Source organism: Pinus tabuliformis, chromosome 3_1 (genome assembly GCF_031772625.1).
Source record: "Pinus tabuliformis cultivar Carrire ecotype Pingquan chromosome 3_1, CPIR1, whole genome shotgun sequence".
NCBI lineage: Eukaryota > Viridiplantae > Streptophyta > Pinopsida > Pinales > Pinaceae > Pinus > Pinus tabuliformis.
This window is the reverse complement of record NC_142301.1, coordinates 73,296,977-73,320,766: the sequence shown is the minus strand read 5'-3', so window position 1 is coordinate 73,320,766 and position 23,790 is coordinate 73,296,977. Positions and strand designations below refer to the sequence as shown.

At 40.4% G+C, this 23,790-nt stretch overlaps 2 protein-coding genes across 2 annotated transcripts; both read left to right on the top strand.

The window, feature by feature from the left end:
* Nucleotides 1-5,457: 5,457 nt before the first annotated feature.
* LOC149185841 (uncharacterized) lies at nucleotides 5,458-23,590 on the top strand. The gene is made up of 2 exons (XM_089410816.1): nucleotides 5,458-5,999; nucleotides 23,360-23,590. The coding sequence occupies exon 1, from the start codon at nucleotides 5,748-5,750 to the stop codon at nucleotides 5,949-5,951; it is 204 nt and encodes a 67-aa protein (XP_089266942.1). The 5' UTR covers nucleotides 5,458-5,747; the 3' UTR covers nucleotides 5,952-5,999; nucleotides 23,360-23,590.
* Nucleotides 22,834-23,437, top strand: LOC149185842 (uncharacterized). The gene has a single exon (XM_089410815.1). The coding sequence runs from the start codon at nucleotides 23,121-23,123 to the stop codon at nucleotides 23,322-23,324; it is 204 nt and encodes a 67-aa protein (XP_089266941.1). The 5' UTR covers nucleotides 22,834-23,120; the 3' UTR covers nucleotides 23,325-23,437.
* Nucleotides 23,591-23,790: the final 200 nt, after the last annotated feature.

Below are 23,790 nucleotides of genomic sequence, written 5' to 3'. Positions count from 1 at the left end.
CAATATCTACACTCCCAAACTAAGTTGCAGCAATCGAGACACTATAGATGGATGGGTTTTCTACAACAGTTTCATTTAGTCATCAGATATAAAAAGGGAATTTGTCTTTAACAGTGAGCTTGTTGAGGGCCCGGAAGTCTGGACACATTTCTCATTCCCCATATTTCTTGAGCACCATGACCATTGGTGATGAATAAGGACTGATGCAAGGACAAATAACATCAGCTTGAAGAAGTTCCTTGATGATTTTTTCAATTTCATTATTTTGGGCGAAAGGATATCGATATGGGCACACATTTAGTGGTTGTTCTCCTAGGACCAAAGTGATGTTATGATCATGTTCCCCTCTAGAGGGTGGAAGCTCTTTAGGATTGTCAAATACCTATTGGTGGCAGTTTAAGACTTGTTGCATCTCAGGATGAATATGAGGAGTAGTGGGCTCTATGGCCTGGATGGCATTAAATTGGGTGATAACTCCATGATGGCCCTTTTTCAACAACTTTTCCATTCAACGTGAGTTGATGATAGAAGGAGCCCTTGCTTGGAGTCCACGGAGGGTATGCATGTGGTCATTTTGCTTAAAGCTCATATATAACTCCTAGAAATCCATTGTGATTGGGCCTAGTGTGCAAAGCCATTCAACACCCAAGACAATGTCACAACCCATCTTAATCGCAAACATGTGGGTCTTTAGGTGGTAGTCTCCCATCTGAAGTTTGATATTTGCGTAGCAACCTTCACATTTCATTGTCCCCCCATCGATAATCTGCACCTAGAAATTAGAGACTGCCCCGACAAAACAATGAACAGCTTCAACGACTTGCTGATGGATAAAGTTATGAGTGCTACCACTATTAATCAATACTACTACATGGCTATGTTTAATAAAGCCTCTGATTTTGAGAGTTTGGGGCACAGAAATTCCCACCAAAGCATGTAATGAGATAACTGGTTCCTCTGGCGTAGCTGCGAGCTCATTTTCTTGCTGGCTTTCCTCAATTTCATCCTCTGATCCCTCAAGGGGTGGAACTTCCTCAGATGAGTTGTGATCAGTAACAACAATTTGAAAGAATTTGGGTTCCTTGCATTTATGCCCCAAGGAGTATTTGTCATCACAGTAGTAGTAAAATCCTTGTTTTCTTCTTTCAGCCATTTCTGTTGGAGACACCTTTTAAACCTTAAGTGTTTGGGTAGGGCCCTGAGCCTGGGTGGGGTGTCCCTTGGCTATGAAATTTCGACGAGGAGACTGGGAAGCTAAAGCATGTTCCACTTTGATAGCCTTGTTGCAAGCGTCTATCCATGTAGGTCGGTGGTGCATCCGGGCATGTGCTTGGATGGCTTCTTTGAGACCACTGATAAAACATTCCAAGTAGAATTCATCTCCTAGACCTTCTGTGTAGATGGAAAATGTCTCAAAGGTTGCAATGTATTCTTTTATTATGCCTGTCTGCCAGAGCTTAGTAAGACAACCCAAAATATTAGAGTCTCTGTCAAAGCGGTCATAAAGATATTTTTAGAACACCTTCCAAGTTATGTTCCCGGGATAGCATTTCCAATGCCACTGCCACCATTGCCATCTCTCTTGGTCCAAGTGAAGGGCTCCCACACGTAGTCTAGTTTGATCATCTCAGATATCATTCAGAATGAAATATTGTTCCATTTGTGCTACCCATACTACTGGATTTGAGCCATCAAATTTATACATGTCTATCTTGGGTGGCCGAGGTGGGAATGTTGGTGATATTCATGGAAGTGAATATGATGGCTATATTCTCCTTGAAGGTCTTCATTAAGACCATGTGCCTCTGGATGCAACATCGATGTGCCCACTTTGAATTGATCCATGAATTTCTGCATCTAGTCCGCTAAGTCCTTGAAAGAATTCAATTGTTTTTCAAGGTACTCGATATTATCGTTGGCCATGGCTTGAGATTTGGTTTCTACCATACACAGATCTTAGTCACTTGTCGTCACTTTGAAAAAATTTGGGACCTACTAAAAATTGAAGTTGACAAGTGAATGGTATCACTGCGATCATCTCGTCGTCTTGAATCTGATGGGCTAAATCTCTTGTAAGCATCCAAATTCCAAAAACATTGATCTTGTCCAATGTCCTGCGAAAATCAACCCAGAATATAGGAACCACAAGCCTCACTGCGCAAATGGTCAAATCTTCCTGCGAAACCCCAATGGCTGAATGTGAGTTGGATTGCGGTGGCTACAGAACCCCCACTACTAGATTTGAATGTTATTGTGGCGGTAGAACCTTAACTGGTGGATCTGATTTGAATGTTACTGTGGCTGTAGAACCTCAACTGGTGGATCTGATTATTGCAGCAGCGACAGAACCCCAACTGCTAGTTTTGAATCATACTGCGGCAGTAGAACCCCAATTAGTAGATCTGATTTGGAAAATAAGAAAATGGGCGATCTTTAGAGAGTCAAGGGAACTATGGTCACAAAGGAGTGTCAGGTGCTATAGATCACAATATACATAAGGGTCTAACAATAGTACTTGGCCCAATATTTCAGGGCACTAACTAAGGAGGATCAATCGTACCATTAGCCGTAATACCCAACTACCATATCGTACGTGCAAGTAATCCCCCAAGTGTTGTTCTCAGTGCACTATAGCAGCAAGACGGCCGACGGCTTATCTAAGGTGAGGTTTCAGGTGAGTCTAGGGGGCTTCTGATATACCTAGAGGGTACATGGAAGGCAGTCTGTGTGCAGTTCTGTCTAATGCGCTACTACTCGAAGGGGTACCCAGAGGGGTTACAAGGGAGTCCAACAAACGTGACCACCTCTTGTATTTCCTATGTGCATGCCTCCCTAAATCCATAGGTTTATGCGCTCAATGACAAATCTCGTGGTTTAAAGACGCTGGAACATGTCTCTAGCCTAAAAAAAAATCTACCAAAAATGAAGGTACCATCGGCCCTGGAAAGTGCTCTGATACCACTTATTATGCTCTTGACATATGAGAAATTCCAAATACCAAATATGTGAAGAAATACAACCCAGAACAAAGTACAAAATGAAAAAACAACAAGTATTTTATTATTAAGAGATGAAAGTAATGTTCATTTGCCTCTTTGAGGGGGAAACCTCCAATAGAGTAGAGCTCGATTACAAAATAAGACTCTATATATCTCAATGGGGACTCTCCATCCTTTATATAGGATTCATACATATAATACCATGGGTCATTACCATGGCTCTCTCAATACCATCTATCTAATACCATGGCCCATTTGCAACTAAGTGTGGTCCCTTTCTTAAATGCAGGTCAACCACTTATAATTATTAATATGGGCTTTATTGACTCTTTGACTAACTATAACTATGACTCGACCCTATTACATAAATAAAGGGGTTAGGGTTGGACCTTAATAGTTTGTGCCTAATTTGTAAGAGGTCGAGAGCCTAATGGGGCACCTTTTTAACATGGAAAATAATGTGGTTAGCAGGGTGATGTGGCACCATGATCCGGTATGACACGTGGCACTTGGATTTGGTCATTTAGTAGGACCAAGTGTGCCAAATGTGAGTGACACATGGCACTCCCAAAGGAGGCCAAGTGCAGGGTGTGACATTAGCTCGGGTTAACGTCACCTCGACAGTTTCTTCAGAGGGAAAGGTGCAAAGTTCTGTGGTGGGGCATGTTAGCGTGATGTCACCTTGGAGGCTTTGAGTGATGACATCACCCTAGTGTTTAAAAGAGGGGCATCATAGAGAAGGAGCAAAATTTATGTCTCGGGGCGGGAAAAATTCTTGTTAAATAACGACAGATAAATATTTTTATCTCGGACCAGGAGCTTTAAATGGAGGCGTAACGAGTAACACCTAGAATTTTAGTCCTAGGGTTATGTGGCCAGGTGGACCTCGTTGACTATGGTTTGCAATGGTTTGCGCCTAATTTGCAAGAGGTCGAGATCCTAGGGGAGCACTTGTTTAGTGTGGTGAATGATGTGGTTAGGAGACTAATGTGATACCACAATACTGACACGTGGAACCTGGATTTTTCCATTTGGCAGGACCAAGTGGGCCAAAAATGAGTGACACGTGGCACTCTTAGAGGAGGCCATGTGGAGGGTGTGACGTCACCTAGGGCTAACATCACCCCAATGATTTCTTAAAGGGTCATGGTGCAAAGGTCCGAGGCAAGGAATGTTAACATGACTTTAACCCTAGACAAAGACAGAGATTTATGTCCTGAGACGGTAAAATTTCTCGTTAGATAACAATAGAGAAAATTTTATGTCCTGTACCTTAGAGCTTTAAATGGAGGAGTAAGGAGTAATGCCTAAAATTTTACTCCCGAGGTTATGTGGCAAAGTGGACCCCATTGATTATGGTTTGTGTCACGTGGTGCATATACACACACACACACATATATATAGCCAAAGGGGTAGGGTTCCGCATATAATATAATGTATATATTCATATTGCAAGTTGTTGAAGGGAGTGGGTCATGCATGGTGATGTGGCGTAGGCCTCGGTGGTAGCTCCTGACAAAAATGACATGGATCCACTTAAGATAATTTGGTTGTGATGTGGTGTTGATGGGTAGAAATGACCACTCGTTAACAAGAGGAGATAGTAAGGGGGAAGTGTTGGAGTATAACTCCTACTTGTCTTATTTGAGATCATATATCTGGATCATTGAGATTATTGGTCATGATTAGGTAGAGTTGGTTCTATAAGTTGAGAGTTTGTTTCTCATCTTTAAGAGGTTGCTAGGCCTAATTAGATTTGAGAGATTCTCTCCAACTAAATTCTTTTTAAATTGATATATGATTTAGATATTCCCTCAGCTAAATGTCCCAAATAATTTCTGTATCTTAAAATAAAAATAGTCGACGTGTATCATAAAGTCTACTCTCCAGTTTAGATGTTTCAATCACTTAATTTCAGTTTTGATGTTTCAATCACTTAATTTGGTTTAATGGAATAGGTGGAAGAGTCCTTCTAAAGTTGATTTTAAGAGTGATTAAATTTAATGTAGTTTTCAAGTTTTTGGCTTTCTTTATATTTAGAATACTAAGAATACTTTTTATAAAACATGGAGACGAAGGATTGGTGGTATTATTGAAACTGACATCGCAACACCTTGGAAGGAGGATAAACTCTAAAGGATACTAAACACTCAACAAAAGGATTCTAGGTAGCGTGCCCTACCTTCTCGCTTTTGGAGCGTGGCGACCATATTATTTGATTGGTGTGTGAGGTGGGTCACTCATACGTAAAGAAAGAGAGGCAAAACTTAAACGAATCTATCGCTACCAATGACGTGAGCCCACGAATTGTGAAAAAAACCACAGCCAGGCTAGCGGCCATGCTGTCTGCTCGGCTGTCGCCATCAACACGAAGTCCAATCTGGGACTCAGGACCCCACATTTTATCATCATACTTTAGGACTGGTATTCTTTTTGTTTTTTGGGGACATTTCACAGGTCGGAGAGATGTGTTTTATATATATATTTTTCGAGACGCGTGAATTGTCCGTTGCTGGTGAGAGGCGGAGATGATTATTAATACGCGTGACTCTCAACGCTGTTGTTGTAAAATTCTGCTACTCAATCTGCTAAGTGTCTTTGGTTGAGGCTACGAATTTCAGAGAAGAAATTGTGCTTCACATTTGGGGGGTGTTCTTGTCTTGTTTTTGTGATACTCGGCCTGTTCTTAGCGTTTGAACATTTCAGTATCTGGTAGCAGGAGCAGGTTTCTTGTTAGTGCGAGAAAGAATGGCAGGTGCTGGCAAATACGCATCGGCGGCCCTCTTGGTCGTTGTCATGATGCTGATGGGAGCAGCAGAAGCAGCAGAGGTGAAGGCAGCTGCCCCCAGTCCGACAATGGAGGCAGGGGCTGCTTCAATGCCGGCCCTTCCCTCCCTATTCTTGGCCCTCGTCGCCTCCTTCATTCCCTTCATGGCATGTCGATTTTACTGAGATGTCTTGCGGCTGTTCTCAGATCCACTTTTATGATCCCCGTGAGAGGCAGCTACTATTTTCTTCATAAATATGACCACTCTTTATCTATACGACATCATGGGCATCCGCTTTGTGGAGATTAATCTTGTGAGGCCACCTAGGCAGTTTTTCTAGTTCATTGTGAAGTCGTTTAGGAATTGAAAGGATTTTTGTGTCTCCTTTTAATTTATTGTATATGTTTTGAATTTTTAATAAATTCTTTTCGTCAAATTCAAAATCCGATTTTTCATATCACAATGCCTCCCACGTTATACCGACTTAGGGATGGCCTATTTTAGATTCAAGGTAAATATAAAGTAAAAATAGACCATATTAAAAAGCATTCAATTAATGATTTCTTTAGTGCATCTGACTTAAGATTTCATAAATTTCCCAATAAACTTTAAGAAATGGTTGAGATTTGCCCCCATAACTTCATGAATGTACGGTACGGCAGCTTTTAATACATACATTAATTAATTAAGTAGCTTCTCATATTTGTATTAAGTAGGTGATAGGTGGTCCACATTGTCAAAATAATGGTGTAAGATTTTGATAAAATTTGGCTGAAATTTTTGGAAATTTGAGTTGTAGTTATGAGTGGTTTAGGTTCGTTAATAATACTAAATCTATTTTTACTATAAAAAATGATTCACACATGGACCCCATTCCAATAAAAATCTAACACATGGACCCCAGATACATAAAATCTAACACATGGACCCAGATACATATGACATACAATCTTGAGGTATTAACAAATGTAGATGACACACAATCTCGAGGTATTAACAAATGTAGATGACACACAATCTCGAGGTATTAATTGTCATGCATGAGGAATTAACTGTGAGGGAATTGCGACACTCCAAGCATCCCTTCCCTGATACAACTACATCAGGTATTAAAAATGGTGGCATATGTAAGCAGCATGCAGCAACGATGTTCGTCATGTAGTAGCAAGGTCCCTATCATCTTTCAGGAAGGAACCAACACACCTCATCCCACTCCTACTCAACATTGGGAGGAACCAAATTACTATCGCCCAGTTCTAATCATCAATGAATATCCCTTCGAAGTGCAGGCAAGCAAGTAAGTCCAGGCTAACGCACACATATGTCATTTTGACCTTGATACAATCCATCAAGTTTCTCTTCTGAATTTTGACACCAACAAATGTATTTGAGTCCTCTAGAAAGGCATATACACCAACCAATGTATTTGAGTCCTCTCGAAGAGGCATATAGTTTGTTTTGTCTTTGGTAGATAGTCAAATGGGGCATCCTTAACTCGATTGCAGATTCTGAGAATATTCTGGAATCCAACCGACATGGGCGGGGTCAAACAATTGACCTCTCCTAGATTCTAGAATATTCTCGGAATCCAAAATTGACTTAAGTCCGAGGTTAAAAGGATACCACTCAACAGTTGTTGTGTCAATGCCCCTTCATCCTCTCTTACACTTCCAACCAAAGAAAACAACATTGCTTTCCCATAAAGTTCTAATTCCCCAGAAGCTTCACAATCCTTGGTAGGAGCCTCTGAAGAAGTCTCGGTAACTGAGGATCTGCAGCGTTGTCAATAGCTCTCGGCATGCACAATGCAAAGCCAACATGAAAATACTAACTATACTCGCCAATAGCTTCCCAGAAAGGCTTCGCGAACATGGAAATCAACGAAATCGAAGGAGATGAGGAGGAAAAATAAAAATAAAACAAAAAAAGAAAGAGGAGGCAATGACAAAACATTGCTATGGATAATGATAATCACACCCACCAAATAAAGTTCGTCACATACCACAAATAATTTATAAATTTCAATATAAATAACCACATCCTTTCAACCTGCATTGATTCATTATCAGAGCAGTTACTGCTCCAAATAACTGGTCGAAAGAGGTCCCAAGGGAGATGGGGAATTCAACTGCATCATTGTCACTCACCATTTTGGCATCATTCTGGTCCATGCCAAGAGATTCATAAGTAGTAACGAGTTCAATGACTTGGGGATGAATATTATTACACATATCCTAATTGGTCACATGTCTCTCACTCGCAACCAAATCTCTCTTAGTGGCGCTGGACAAAAAATCACTAAATCCCATGGGTATCCCATCTACCACTAGATTCAAAAACCCTAATACCAACACATCCATTCTAGTCCACAAAAAGAAAAAACCGTAGTCAATGGTCAAACTCCATATAAAGACAAATAATGCATCTGAGAAAATAGAATGAATACCTTATGATAAATGTCCAATGGAAATGGAAGAAACAAGGGAGAAGCAAGTGATGATTGCATCGAGACCACCATAAACAATGCTTTTTGCATACTCTCCTCCCCATGTAACTTCAATTCTAATTGCCTCTGACATTGCATTTCCATTACCATTAGGGATGTATCCGTCCCCACCATGACCAAATTCAATCTCTATAACTTTGGTAATTATATTGCTTATGGGTGCATTTGATCAATCCCCACCCAACAGAGGCTCGTGTAGACTTTGAGTAGAGCCTTCTACTGCTCTTCCATCCATGTAAATGCACTTTTTCACACAACTCTGATTCTTTTCATCCATAGTCAATGAAATTCATTTGGCGTTTAGCCGCCCCTCTTATATTACCTTCAACCATAATGTTTTTGAGTAGCAAAGGAATGAAAAGTTGAGAGAGAAGAAGGTCACTGATTGTGTGTCTTAGTGGTGATTTGCATGCATCCCACATTGATGAGGGTAGTAAAACTAAAATTGAAATTATGATGACAGTGTACTGGATGTCATGTTTGTTGTCGCATAGACAACTAACATGCATACTATTATGTAGGCAATCATTTCTGCGGACAAAAAAGATCTCTCTAGTCCTATGGGAGGATCTAGCAACAAACTAGACAAATATGTGCAAACTTTCCTAGTTTATATCATAAAATGCAAAGGAAGATAGATGACCTACCTCGCTTTCAAGTTCAATCCTCTCTATGCCATTGTGGATGAATACGTACAAGGAAGATCAAACAGAGATGACAAAGGCATACATAGCATAATTCATTCTAACATAAACTATGTGACAGATCAAGGAGTATCACACTAAATGAATAATGATTTACACATTTATGGAAAGCAAACACATAACGTATTATTAATAGAAAGTAAGGGAAGCATATAACCACTTAAGCCTTAATGTTGGAAGCCTCCTTTGGATGAGTTTCCATGTCCTATCCAAGACTTTCAAGTACTCCTTTCTCCTTAGAAAAATGGGTAGCATATAGGCATAGTTTCAACATAGTGTTTCAGGGATATTTAGTGTTCTTGGACAAACGCCTAACCCTCTAGATCTAATAGCAGGTCTAGAAACAATAGACAAAGTAATCTCAAACTTTTCTATAATCAATAGATAAAACAAGAGAGAAGAGAAACCTACTTGTAGTTTTTGCTAGCTCCTTGTCTCCCTTGACCAATCTTGCTGCTCCTTTTCGTATTTAAGTTGCTTGGAAAATACCTGCACAAACACAGAAACAAAAACCCATCAAGGAAAATGATAATGATCTATTGCTTATAAATAACATGGAATCAAGAACATGATATACATATGAAAGCATTAACATATAACACAAGCATAAGGAAAAAGTCTTGAAAACTTTATTGATAAGAGGAAAGATTACAACCCATATGAGCTCGATCCAGTGACACCTTTCCAATTCAATCTCTCTTCACCTCATGACAAGCAAGACACTTCAACACTATTACAATACTTGCACTCAATTTTAATCTCATATCACCAGCATCTCCTTACAACTCAATATTTTTCAGCCCTTGATCTCTTAGATGAGTGATCTATTTATAGGTGAGTGAAGGAGGTTATGCCATCAATGGTGATAATGAATGCATTTCTAAATTTAGAAATCAGTTCCATGGAAGAAGGGATAGGGGATTGATGTTTCCTAATTCCCTTCCTCATCCAAATGCAAACTTAAAGGAGTAGGTGGCATTGAGAAACTTCTATAGGCTTCAATGGATAAGGAATCTTCAAAGCCTCACGGAAATTTGCTCAAATTCGCCTAGCGCGGACCAAAGAGGGACCAAGTGCGCTGTAATGCACGCTGACAGTGTATTGGCTGCACTGCAGTGTACCCTGGTAGTGCATCTACCTGTGCTGATCCACACTGGTAGTGTACTGGGCTACACTGTAGTGCACCCTGTTAGTGTACTGGGCTGCACTACAACGCACCCTAATGAAGGCCTACCTGCACTGATCTTCTTAGAGGCAGTTTTTGGATGTTTTTAGTGATGGAACTTCTTGGGAAGTGAGGCATTATGATGTTTAACTTCTTTTAGGGCATGTAACAACTGCATTAGGGGTTGATGGGCCCTAATAGTATTGATCCGTAAGTTGGGGTTGATTTGCCCAAATGGATCTGTAACAATTGCCCCTTAAACCATGAAGTCATAAATATATATGTCAAGTGAAATGCTTTATCACGAGGAGAGGAGGTTTCGAAACGGAAGGTGACTTGCATCAATTACAATACACATATCATGATAATTTGATTTTTCTCATGAACTAGCTGAGGGAAGGCATACCCATGCTCAACTTATAAACTTTCATTACATGTACAAATATAGTCATCTATAGATATAGATCCATGAATGGTTGACCATGAATGTAAGGCCATTTTACATTTGATTTAGTACTCCTGAAAATATTGCGGCCCGGATGGAAGAAACTAGATCTGGGGTCTTCAATCTCGTTTAATATTTTGCTCAAGTACAAGTCTAACCATCTGAATAGATGTTTTGAATTCGAACATGGAAAGACATTGTCTGATTACCAGCCAATGACGTAAGCTGTTAACAGATGCGAGATGAATCATCGATAATGATAATGACCCTCAGGGTACTATAGTACATTTCACATGGTGTGAATAAATGATTTGATGTCGAACACCATACAAGGTCTTTCGATCGAAGGTCAGTGATGTCAACCTATCGCTGGAAGCGAGAAACCTGCCATTGATGGATGCAAGCTTCAAGGTACTAAAGGGGTGTTTCTAAGTTAACTTCTTGGATGATGTGCTAATGTCGACAAGAAGCAACTTCGTCGCAAGAGGGCCTTGATGTATCCCACATCTACGACACGAAATTAGGTAAATGATTTTGGAGATGAGAATCGACTTACGACACAAAGTTCAAGAATGGCATTCATGAAATGAAGGTTTACGGTATTGCAAAGGATGAAGTTTGAACTGAGTAACTTCTCTTGAACATATCGATGACACTGAATGAATTGGCAGCATTGACCCAAAACAAAAGTGATGGATCATGTGATAGAACATGAGTATGATAATCGTCAAGTAGATAACCCAACCCAAATAGTCACAGAGATGAAGTGAAAGTGTCATGTTTAAGAGCAACTTGCTACCGTAAAGTTTTCTCGGCCTTTTCCCATTTCCCCAGTCATTGTTGACTAGTACCTCTTTATTTTTTATCAAGCTTGAGGAGGATAACATATGCTTGTTGTATAATTTCACCCTTCGGGCGAATCCATCGCTATTTGATGCTTTAACGAGTCTAGCGAAGGTGAAACTTGGCCTTGTCTAGATGGACAAGTTTGTCGCTATTTGATGTTTTTAACGAGTTTAACGACAAAGATAACTCGGTCCTTTTCATGTTTAGAGAGTTTGAAAAGGGATGAAAAGGAAACTCCACAAGTTCTTTTTCGTAAAATAATCTCTCAAGTCCGAAAAAGCGTAAAATAATACAAGAGAGATATCGTTTCCAATCATTTAATGAGCTGGAATAGACAAGTGCTCGACAATATTTTCATATTTAGAGAGTCTGAAAAGAGTTTAGGACTCCAATTTTGAGGAATGAGTGGTGTCTAGGGTAGCAACTGGTTCCAGTGATGTTGGAACTTCTCAAAACATGTTGATTTATGTGAAGAGGTTGGCTAATAAGACCACTCATTGCAATTGTTCCTCAAAAAGGGTAAACAACCAAGTGAAAGTGTATGATCGGCCAAAGGGATGGTGGCGATGGGATGAAAACAACCAAGGCTCATTTGACAAAAATGTTGATAGAATGGGCATCACAAGGGTTAAAATGGAAATGGGTTTATTTTTACACAAGCTTGAACCATAGGGAACTATGCTTGGATTCAGTTTCATGTTTACACAAGCTTAAAACGAAAAACTATGCTTGAGATTGGTTTACATGCCCCTAGCATGATGAAAGGGAGAGTCTCCTGTAACCAGATAGAAGTCACTGCGGTGAAGCAGGACGGTTATCTAACACTTTTTCGGCTTCGTCCAAATAGGGACAAAAGTGAATTGGGTGATTCCCTTCACATAACCTACAGGGAAACTTAACTTTACCATTAGGTGCATGCCCCCCAAACTTCATTACATTCACCTAAGTAGACTACTCATGGCTATCAGGTGGATGGAATTAAGGTTCATTTACAATTTCTTTTCAAGGAAAGGAATACTCTACGACACTTTCGTTTTCAAAGAAATGAGGAATTACAACACTTTCAATGAGAAGACTAATCATATGCACATATCAACTAATTGATCTTTCATGAATGAAGATTTGACGACAATTCAATTTTCGAAGGAAAAGACGATTTTACGATGCTTTCTTTCGCTAAAGATCAATCGACCAAAAACTAACTTTGACTATAGACTGATAATGACAAAGAAAACATTAAAGAAACATTAATCAATCCAATCAAAGTAGGGCTGGCTAAGGAGATGAAAAGACTGTTTTCAGAGATAAGACATCATTGATTTTAAACAAGCAAGAAATGAGAAGAATTTTGGCAAAAACTCAATCCAAAGGTGGGAATTTAACCTAAGGTTGATCAACGCAGGTCACAGAGGGGCTAAATGCGCTGTAGAGCACTGGCTCTCACTAAATACTGCGCTGATTTCAAAGATTTCAAAGCTGACCAACACAAGTCAAAGAGGGCCAATCTGCATTGATCAACTCATGTCAAAGAGGGTCAAACTGCGTTGATTAAAATATTCCAAGCTTAATCAGGGCAGGTCAAAGAAGGCCTAACTACATTGTAGAGAACTGTCTCTAAGGCTAGACTGTGCTAATCCTTGTGAGGCCACTCAAGAGTCATCTAACCTCAAATTTTGACCAAAATTCAATGCAAAAGGCTGAATTACAACAAGTAAAGTATGTCAAGGTGTCTAAGGAGGTGGATAAGCTGTGAAGATAGATAATCGCTCCCACTGTGGTTGCCAATTTGTTTTGGGAATATTTAGTGTTCTTGGACAAATGCCTAACCCTCTAGATCTAGTAACAGGTCTAGAAACAACAGACAAAGTAATCTCAACCTTTTCTATAATCAACAGATAAAACAAGAGAGAAGAGAAACCTACTTGTAGTTTTCGCTAGCTCCTTGTCTCCCTTGACTGATCTTGCTGCTCCTTCCCATACTTAAGTCGCTTGGAAAGTACCTGCACAAACACAAAAACAAAAACCCATCAAGGCAAATGATAATGATCTATTGCTTATAAATAACATGGAATCAAGAACATGATATACATATGAAATCATTAACATATAACACAAGCATAAGGAAAAAGTCTTGAAAACTTTATTGATAAGAGGAAAGATTACAACCCATATGAGCTCGATCCAGTGACACTCTTCCAATTCAATCCCTCTTCACCTCATGACAAGCAAGACGCTCCAACACTATTACAATACTTGCACTCAATTCTAATCTCATATCACCAGCATCTCCTTACAACTCAATATTTTTCAGCCCTTGATCTCTTAGATGAGTGATCTATTTATAGGTGAGTGAAGGAGGTTATGCCATCAATGGTGATAATGAATTCCTTTCTAAATTTAGAAATCAGTTCCATGGAAGAAGGGATAGGGGATTGATGTTTCATAATTCCCTTCCTCATCCAAATGCAAACTCAAAGGAGTGGGTGGCATTGAGAGACTTCTAGAGGCTTCCAATGGATAAGGAATCTTCAAGACTCACAAAAATTTGCTCAAATTCGCCTAGCGCGGACCAAAGAGGGACCAAGTGCGCTGTAATGCACGCTGACAGTGTATTGGCTGCACTGCAGTGTACCCTGGTAGTGCTATCTGATCCACCTAGTGCTGATCCACCCTGGTAGTGTACTGGGCTACACTGCAGTGCACCCTAATGAAGGCCTACCTACGCTGATCTTCTTAGAGGCAGTTTTTGGATGTTTTTAGTGATGGAACTTCTTGGGAAGTGAGGCATTCTGATGTTTAACTTATTCTAGGGCATGTAACAACTGCATTAGGGGTTGATGGGCCCTAATAGTATCAATCCGTAAGTTGGCGTTGATTTGCCCAAATGGATCTGTAACACATAGGAAGGAAACCAAGCAATAGTCAATTGGTTGTGGATAGTAGGGATCTCATTTATAGGTAAGGATAGGGAGTTAAGGATCCATAAAAGGAGGGAGAGGTTCCACAACTCAAGGGAAAGATCCATGAAATTAGGATCAAGGACCAAGAATGGGAGATCTTGCTCTAATCCTTATTCACCTGTAACCAACTCGCCGTTCTCGAGACTTTTAGTAAGAGAAGCTTCTCCTCCATTGTAGGAAAAACTGCTTAAAGAGGTTCAACATGGGTTTTCCTTATAAAATCTGTGCTGGTAGCACTAGGTCAACATAGTTCAATAAATTGGCAGCACGGGTCACTAGTGGTGCAAAATGCATTGATCTTGAAAACTACGTTTTTGACAAGTTTTATTAGAAACTCTTTCCAGGCAATTTTTCTTCTTTTATTTAGGGATGCTTTTGTATATGTTTCATGGTGAATACATTGAAAGCTTTTGTCATTTTGACGCTTTAGGATATAGGACGGGAAGTGTGACAAAACACTGTGTAACAGATGCCCCCTAAAGTATGAAGGAAGAACAAGAAGTGATTGGTGAAATGCTTTATAAGTCAAGGCAAGGACCCAAAGAAACACCATTAGGAGACCTGTAAATCAAGCATGATACAATATATCTGACATTTGTGATGTAAGTATACCTAATAATACATCTTTGAATAGGCACCTAACAATACACGAATCCATGGCATGGACACAACCATCCGAATAGAAGGGATCATGTGCATGGATCCACGATATGGATGTAATCATCCGAATAGAAAGGATCATGTGTATGGATCCAAGGTATGGACGCAATCATCCGAACAAAAGGGATCATATATATGGACCCACGGCATGTACGAAACCATATGTATAGAGGGAATCATGTGTACAATCATGAATAGCTAATAACTCCATGCAGCTTAGATTTATCAGAAAAAACCCACAGTCTTCATCTCTGTCTCGACCGAACCAAAGTACGAATCCCACCATGTGAATAGACGTGTCATAGTCGAACATGGTAGAAAACCACTTGATTATCGGTCAATGATGTGAAATCTTAACAGGCACGAGAGAAACCACCAATAATGGAAATGGCTCTCAAGGTACAACAACACAATCCACGAGTGCGAATAAGGAAGTTGAAGTCGAACACTCACAGAATCATTCGATCAAAGGCCAATGACGTGAACCTATTGTCGAATGCGAAGAACTTGCCATTGAGGCATGCAAGCTCCAAGGTACTGAAAGTGAGTTTTGAGATCACCTTCCTGGATAATGAGTTGGAGTCGATAGGAAGTGATCCGTCGAAGGAGGGCCATAATGTTTCCCACATCATCGACACAAAACATATGACTTTTGCAGAATTGGTAAGAGTGATTCAGGATTGTTGCAGAAAAGTAAAACATGGTATAAGTAGTTTGAAGTGTAGATGGGACTTCTCTTGAACATATCGGTGACACGACTCTGGACTTTGGCAACATTTAACTCAACATAGGATTAGAGGTCATGATGAAAATATGATATAATTAGATGAGAGACAAATGGATTCCCAAAACCTAGGAAGGCAAGTGATGAAGTGAGGATAACCCAAACCCGACATGAGCAACAGATAAGTGTCATGTTGAAGAGTGACATGTTTCCTTTATACAAAATACAAGACATGTTTATTTCCATTTTTCCCCACTATTTCTAGTGAGTACCTCATTATTTTTTATCTCAAGCTAGAAGAGGATAGCAAATGCTTGTCGTATAAGTTCATACTTCAACTGAATCCATCGTAGTGTTTTTAACGAGCACTAGGAAGGAGTAGCTCGGTCTCTTCATGGTGACAAATCCTTTGTCGTTTCAGTTCTATGAGACTGACGAAGGGGTAACTCGACATCATTTTCATGTTTAGAGAGTTTGAAAAAGAGGAAAAATGGAAACTCCAGAGGTCCCTTTTCCTAGATAGCCTCTCAAATACGAAAAGGTAGAAAACAATGTTCAAGAGAACCTCTTAGCCGCGTGTGACTAAGGTATTCATTTTTCATACATTAGTTAATCTCAGTCTGGAAAAGGGTTAAACCTATACTCAGCAGACATCATTTCATTTACTTTAACGAGTTAGAAACGACAAGTACTCAACAATATTTTCATATTTCGAGAGTCAGAAAAGAGTTGACAGGTGACACTAGGGGGGTTCCTTTTTCGTTTATTTTTGAGGCTTTGATGGTCTGTGTGGATTCGGAAATTCTGCCCCAATAAGTATGGTCGCCAGGTATCTACTGCATGTAAGATGGCCATCATCTCCTTCTCATAGGTAGAGTGTCCCAGATGTTTCCCACTTAGTTGTTGGCTGGTGAAAGCCAAGGGTCAACCTTCCGACATTAAAACAACACCAATACCAGTACCTGAAGCATCACATTCAATCACAAAAATGTAGTGAAGTCGAGAAATGCCAATATGGGAGTGGAAGACATGACCTGTTGGAGAGTCATAAACGCCTGTCGTGTTGTACCAGTCCCGAGGAATGATTTTTTCTTGAGAAGGTTAGTGAGGGGTCTAGTAATGCGACCATAATTGCGGACAAATTTGCACTAGTAGCCAGTGAGACCCAAGAATCCTCGCAAACTCTTCAATGTTTTTGGTTGGGGCCAATCTTGCATTGCTTGTATCTTTTTGGGATCCACTCGAACACCTTCACGATCCACAATGTGTCCCAAATACTCGTCTTATTTCATGCCAAAAGAGCACTTGGAAAATTTGACAAATAATTTGTTAGTCCAGAATAGTTGCAAGACCATGTATACATGCTGAAGATGTTTTTCCCTGGTTAGGTTGTAGATGAGAATGTCATCAAAGAAATCTAGGACACATTTTCTGAGATATGGTTTCAGCAGGTGATTCATGAGGCTTTGGAAAGTGGATGGGGCATTACAAAGACCAAATGGCATGACCAAGAATTCATAGTGGCCATCATGAGTTCGGAAAGCAGTCTTGGGAATGTCTACTTCTTTCATGCGTATTTGGTGATAGCCCAAGTGAAGATCTAGCTTAGTAAAGAATTGGGCACCATGTAGTTCATCAAGCAGATCATCAACAACTGGGATAGGGAATTTGTCTTTGACAGTGAGCTTGTTGAGGGCCCGGAAGTTTGGACACATGTGTCATTCCCCATATTTCTTGAGCACCATGACCATTGGTGATGAATAAGGACTGATGCTAGGACGAATAACATCGGCTTCAAGGAGTTCCTTGATGATTTTTTCAATTTCATTCTTTTGGGTGAAAGGATATCGATATGGGCACACATTCAGCAGTTGTGCTCCTGGGACCAAAGTGATGCTATGATCATGTTCCCCTCTAGAGGGTGGAAGCTCTTTAGGTTTGTCAAATACCTATTGGTGGCGGTTTAAGACCTGTTGCATCTCAGGATGAATATGAGGAGTAGTGGGCTCTATGGCCTGGATGGCATTAAATTGGGTGATAACTTCATGATGGCCCTTTTTCAAAAACTTTTTCATTCGATGCGAGTTGATGATAGAAGGAGCCCTTGCATGGAGTCCACAGAGGGTATGCATGCGGTCATTTTGCTTAAAGCTCATATATAACTCCTAGAAATCCATTGTGATTGGGCCTAGTGTGCGAAGCCATTAAACACCCAAGGCAATGTCACAACCACCCATGTTAATCGCAAACATGTGGGTCTTTAGGTGGTAGTCTTCCATCTGAAGTTTGATATTTTCGTAGCAGCCTTCACATTTCATTGTCCCCCCATTGATAATCTGGACTTGGAAATTAGAGACTGCCCTGACAAAACAATGAACAACTTCAACGACTTGCTGATGGATAAAGTTATGAGTGCTACCACTATTAATCAATAGTACTATAGGGCTATGTTTAATAAAGCCTCTGATTTTGAGAGTTTGGGGCGCAGAAATTCCCACCAAAGCATGTAATGAGATAACTGGTTCCTCTGGCGTAGCTAGGAGCTCATTGTCCTACTGGATTTCCTCAATTTCATCTTCTGATCCCTCAAGGGGTGGGACTTCCTCAGATGAACTCTGATCAGTAACAACAATTTGAAAGAATTTGGGTTCCTTGCATTTATGCCCGGGGAGTATTTGTCATCACAGTAGTAGTAAAATCCTTGTTTTCTTCTTTCAGCCATTTCTGTTAGAGACACCTTTTGGAACTTAAGTGTTTGGGTAGGACCCTGAGCCTGGGTGCGGTGTCCCTTGGCTATGAAATTTCGATGAGGAGACTAGGCAGCTAAAGCATGTTCCACTTTAATAGTCTTGTTGCAAGCATCTATCCATGTAGGTCGGTGGTGCATCCGGGCATGTGCTTGGATGGCTTCTTTGAGACCACTGATAAAACATTCCAAGTAGAATTCATCTCCTAGACCTTCTGTGTGGATGGCCAATGTCTCAAAGGTTGCAATGCATTCTTTTACTGTGCCTGTCTGTCGGAGCTTAGTAAGACAACGCAAAATATTAGAGTCTCTATCAAAGCGGTCATAAAGATATTTTTAGAACACCTTCCAAGTTATGTTCCCGGGATAGCATTTCCAATGCCACTGCCACCATTGCCATCTCTCTTGGTCCAAGTAAAGGGCTCCCACACGCAGTCTAGTTTGATCATCTCAGATCAGAATGAAATATTGTTCCATTTGTGCTACCCATACTGCCGGATTAGAGCCATCAAATTTATACATGTCTAGCTTGGGTGGCCGAGGTGGGAATGTTGGTGATATTCATGGAAGTGAATATGATGGCTAGATTCTCCTTCAAGGTCTTCATTAAGACCATGTGCCTCTGGATGCAACACCGACGTGCCCACTTTGAATTGATCCATGAATTTCTGCATCTGGTCCACTAGGTCCTTGAAAGAATCAAATTGTTTTTCAAGGCACTCTACCTTCTCGTGGCCATGTCTTGAGCTTTGGTTTCTACCATACACAGATCTTAGTCACTTGTCGTCACTTTGAAAAAAATTGGGACCTCCTGAAAATTGAAGTTGACAAGTGAATGGTACCGATGTGATAAGCTCGTCATCTTGAATCTGATGGGCTAAATCTCTTGTAAGCATCCAAATTCCAGAAAACATGATCTTGCCCAATGTCCTGCGAAAATCAGCCCTGACTATAGGAACCACAAGCCTCACTGCACAGATGGTCAGATCTTCCTGCGCAACCCCAATGGTTGAATGTGAGTTGGAGTGCGGCGGCTACAGAACCCCCACTACTAGATTTGAATGTTATTGTGGCGATAGAACCTTAACTGGTGGATCTGATTTGAATGTTACTGTGGCTGTAGAACCTCAACTGGTGGATCTGACTATTGCAGCAGCGACAGAACCCCAACTGCTAGTTTTGAATCATACTGCGGCAGTAGAACCCCAACTGGTAGATCTGATTTGAAAAATAAGATAATGGGCGATCTTTAGAGAGTCAAGGGAACTATGGTCACAAAGGAGTGTCAGGTGCTATAGATCACAATATACATAAGGGTCTAACAATAGTACTCGGCCCAATATTTCAGGGCGCTAACTAAGGAGGATCAATCGTACCATTAGCCGTACTACCCGACTACCATATCGTACGTGCGAGTAATCCCCCCAAGTGCTGTTCTCAGTGTACTATAGCAGCAAGACGGCCGACGCTTATCTAAGGTGAGGTTTCAGGTGAGTTTAGGGGGCTTCTGATATACCCAGAGGGTACATGGAAGGCAGTTCATGTGCAGTTCTGTCTAATGCGCTACTACTCGATGGGTTACCCAGAGGGGTTACAAGGGAGTCCAACAAACGTGACCACCTCTTGTATTTCCTACGTGCATGCCTCCCTAAATCCATAGGTTTATGCGCCCATGACAAATCTCGTGGTTTAAAGACGCTGGAACACATCTCTAGCCTGAAAAAAAAATCTACCAAAAATGAAGGTACCATCGGCCGTGGAAAGTGCTCTGATACCACTTATTATGCTCTTGACATATGAGAAATTCCAAAATACCAAATATGTGAAGAAATACAACCCAGAACACAGAACAAAATGAAAAAACAACAAGTATATTATTATTAAGAGATGAAAGTAATGTTCATTTGCCTCTTTGAGGGGGCAACCTCCAATAGAGTAGAGCTCGATTACAAAATAAGACTCTATATATCTCAATGGGGAGTCTCCATCCTTTATATAGGATTCATACATATAATACCATGGGTCATTACCATGGTTCTCTCAATAACATCTATCTAATACCATGGCCCATTTGCAACTAAGTGTGGTCCCTTTCTTAAATGCGGGTCAACCACTTATAATTATTAATACGGGCTTTATTGACTCTTTGACTAACTATAACTATGACTCGACCCTATTACATAAATAAAGGGGTTAGGGTTGGACCCTAATAGTTTGTGCCTGATTTGTAAGAGGTTGAGAGCCTAATGGGGCACCTTTTTAACATGGAAAATAATGTGGTTAACAGGGTGATGTGGCACCATGATCCAGTATGACACGTGGCACTTGGATTTGGTCATTTAGTAGGACCAAGTGTGCCAAATGTGAGTGACACATGGCACTCCCAAAGGAGGCCAAGTGCAGGGTGTGACATTAGCTCGGGCTAACATCACCTCGACAGTTTCTTCAGAGGGAAAGGTGCAAAGTTCTGTGGTGGGGCACGTCAGCGTGATGTCACCTTGGAGGCTTTGAGTGATGACATCACCCTAGTGTTTAAAAGAGGGGCATCATAGAGAAGGAGCAAAATTTATGTCTCGGGGCAGGAAAAATTCTTGTTAAATAACGACGGATAAATATTTTTATCTCAGACCAGGAGCTTTAAATGGAGGCGTAACGAGTAACACCTAGAATTTTATTCCTAGGGTTATGTGGCCAGGTGGACCTCGTTGACTATGGTTTGCGCCTAAGCAAGAGGTCGAGAGCCTAGGGGAGCACCTGTTTAGTGTGGTGAATGATGTGGTTAGGAGACTAATGTGATACCACAATCACTGACACGTTGAACCTGGATTTTTCCATTTGGCAGGACCAAGTGGGCCAAAAATGAGTGACACGTGGCACTCTTAGAGGAGGCCATGTGGAGGGTGTGACGTCACCTAGGGCTAACATCACCCTAATGATTTCTTAAAGGGTCATGGTGCAAAGGTCTGAGGCAGGGAATGTTAGCATGACTTTAACCCTAGAGAAAGACCGAGATTTATGTACCGAGATGGTAAAATTTCTTGTTAGATAACAAAAAAGAAAATTTTATGTCCCGTACCTTGGAGCTTTAAATGGAGGAGTAAGGAGTAATGCCTAAAATTTTACTCCCGAGGTTATGTGGCAAAGTGGACCCCATTGATTGTGGTTTGTGTCGTGTGGTGCATTACATATATATATATATATATATATATATATATATATATATATATATATAGCCAAAGGGGTAGGGTTCTGCATATAATATAATGTATATATTCATATTGCAAGTTGTTGAAGGGAGTGGGTCATGCATGGTGATGTGGCGTAGGCCTCGGTGGTAGCTCCTGACAAAAATGACATGGATCCACTTAAGATAATTTGGCTGTGATGTGGTGTTGATGGGTAGAAATGACCACTTGTCAACAAGAGGAGATAGTATGGGGAAAAGTATTGGAGTATAACTCCTACTTGTCTTATTTGAGATCATATATTTGGATCATTGAGATCACTAGTCATAATTAGGTAGAGTTGGTTCTATAAGTTGAGAGTTTGTTTCTCATCTTTAGGAGGTTGCTAGGCCTAATTAGATTTGAGAGATTCTCTCCAACTAAATTCTTTTAAAATTGATATATGATTGAGATATTCCCTCAGCTAAATGTCCCAAATAATTTGTGTATCTTAAAAAAAAAATTAGTCGACTATCATTTTTATGTGTATGATAAAGTCTACTCTCCGATTTTGATGTTTCAATCACTTAATTTGGTTTAATGGAATAGGTGGAAGAAACAGAATAGGTGGAAGAGTCCTTCTATGTATCGTGTAAAGTTGATTTTAAGAGTGATTAAATTTAATGTATTTTTCAAGTTTTTGGCTTTCTTTATATTTAGAATACTTTTTATAAAACATGGAGAGGAAGGATTGGTGGTATTATTTGAAACTGACATCGCAACACCTTGGAATGAGCATAAACTCTAAAGGATACTAAACACTCAACAAAAGGATTCTAGGTAGCGTGCCCTACCTTCTAGCTTTTGCAGCGTGGCGACCATATTATTTGATTGGTGTGTGAGGTGGGTCACCCATACATAAAGAAAGAGAGGCAAAACTTAAACGAATCTATCGCTACCAATGATGTGAGCCCACGAATTGTGAAAAAAACCACAGCCAGGCTAGCGGCCATGCTGTCTGCTCGGCTGTCGCCATCAACACTAAGTCCAATCTGGGACCCAGGACCCCACATTTTATCATCATACTTTAGGACTGTTATTCTTTTTGTTTTTTTGGGGACATTTCACAGGTCGGAGGATGTGTTTTATATATATATTTTCGAGACGCGTGAGTTGTCCGTTGCTGGTGAGAGGCGGAGATGATTATTAATACGCGTGACTCTCAACGCTGTTGTTGTAAAATTCTGCTACTCAATCTGCAAGTGTCTTTGGTTGAGGCTACGAATTTCAGAGAGGAAATTGCGCTTCACATTTGGGGGGTGTTCTTGTCTAGTTTTTGTGATACTCACATTTGTTGGGCGAGGCCTGTTCTTAGCGTTTGAACATTTCAGTATCTGGTAGCAGGAGCAGGTTTCTTGTTAGTGCGAGAAAGAATGGCAGGTGCTGGCAAATACGCATCGGCGGCCCTCTTGGTCGTTGTCATGATGGTGATGGGAGCAGCAGAAGCAGCAGAGGTGAAGGCAGCTGCCCCCAGTCCGACAATGGAGGCAGGGGCTGCTTCAATGCCTGCCCTTCCCTCCCTATTCTTGGCCCTCGTCGCCTCCTTCATTCCCTTCATGGCATGTCGATTTTACTGAGATGTCTTTCGGCTCTTCTCAGATCCCCATGAGAGGCAGCTACTATTTTCTTCATAAATATGTCGTTGTCATATTCTTTATCTATACGACATCATGGGTATCCGCTTTGTGGAGATTAATCTTTTGAGGCCACCTACGCAGTTTTTCTAGTTCGTTGTGAAGTCGTTTAGGAATTGAAAGGATTTTTGTAAGTCCTTTTAATTTATTGTATATGTTTTGAATTTTTAATAAATTCTTTTTCGTTAAATTCAAAATCCCATTTTTCATATCACAATGCCTCCCACGTTATACCGACTTCGCTCCCACGTTATACCGACTTAGGGATGGCCTATTTCAGGGGTTATTGATTCAAGGTAAATATAAAGTAAAAATAAACCCTATAAAATAATCATTCAATTAATGATTTATTTAGTGCATCTGACTTAAGATTTCATAAATTTCCCAATAAACTTTAAGAAATGGGTGA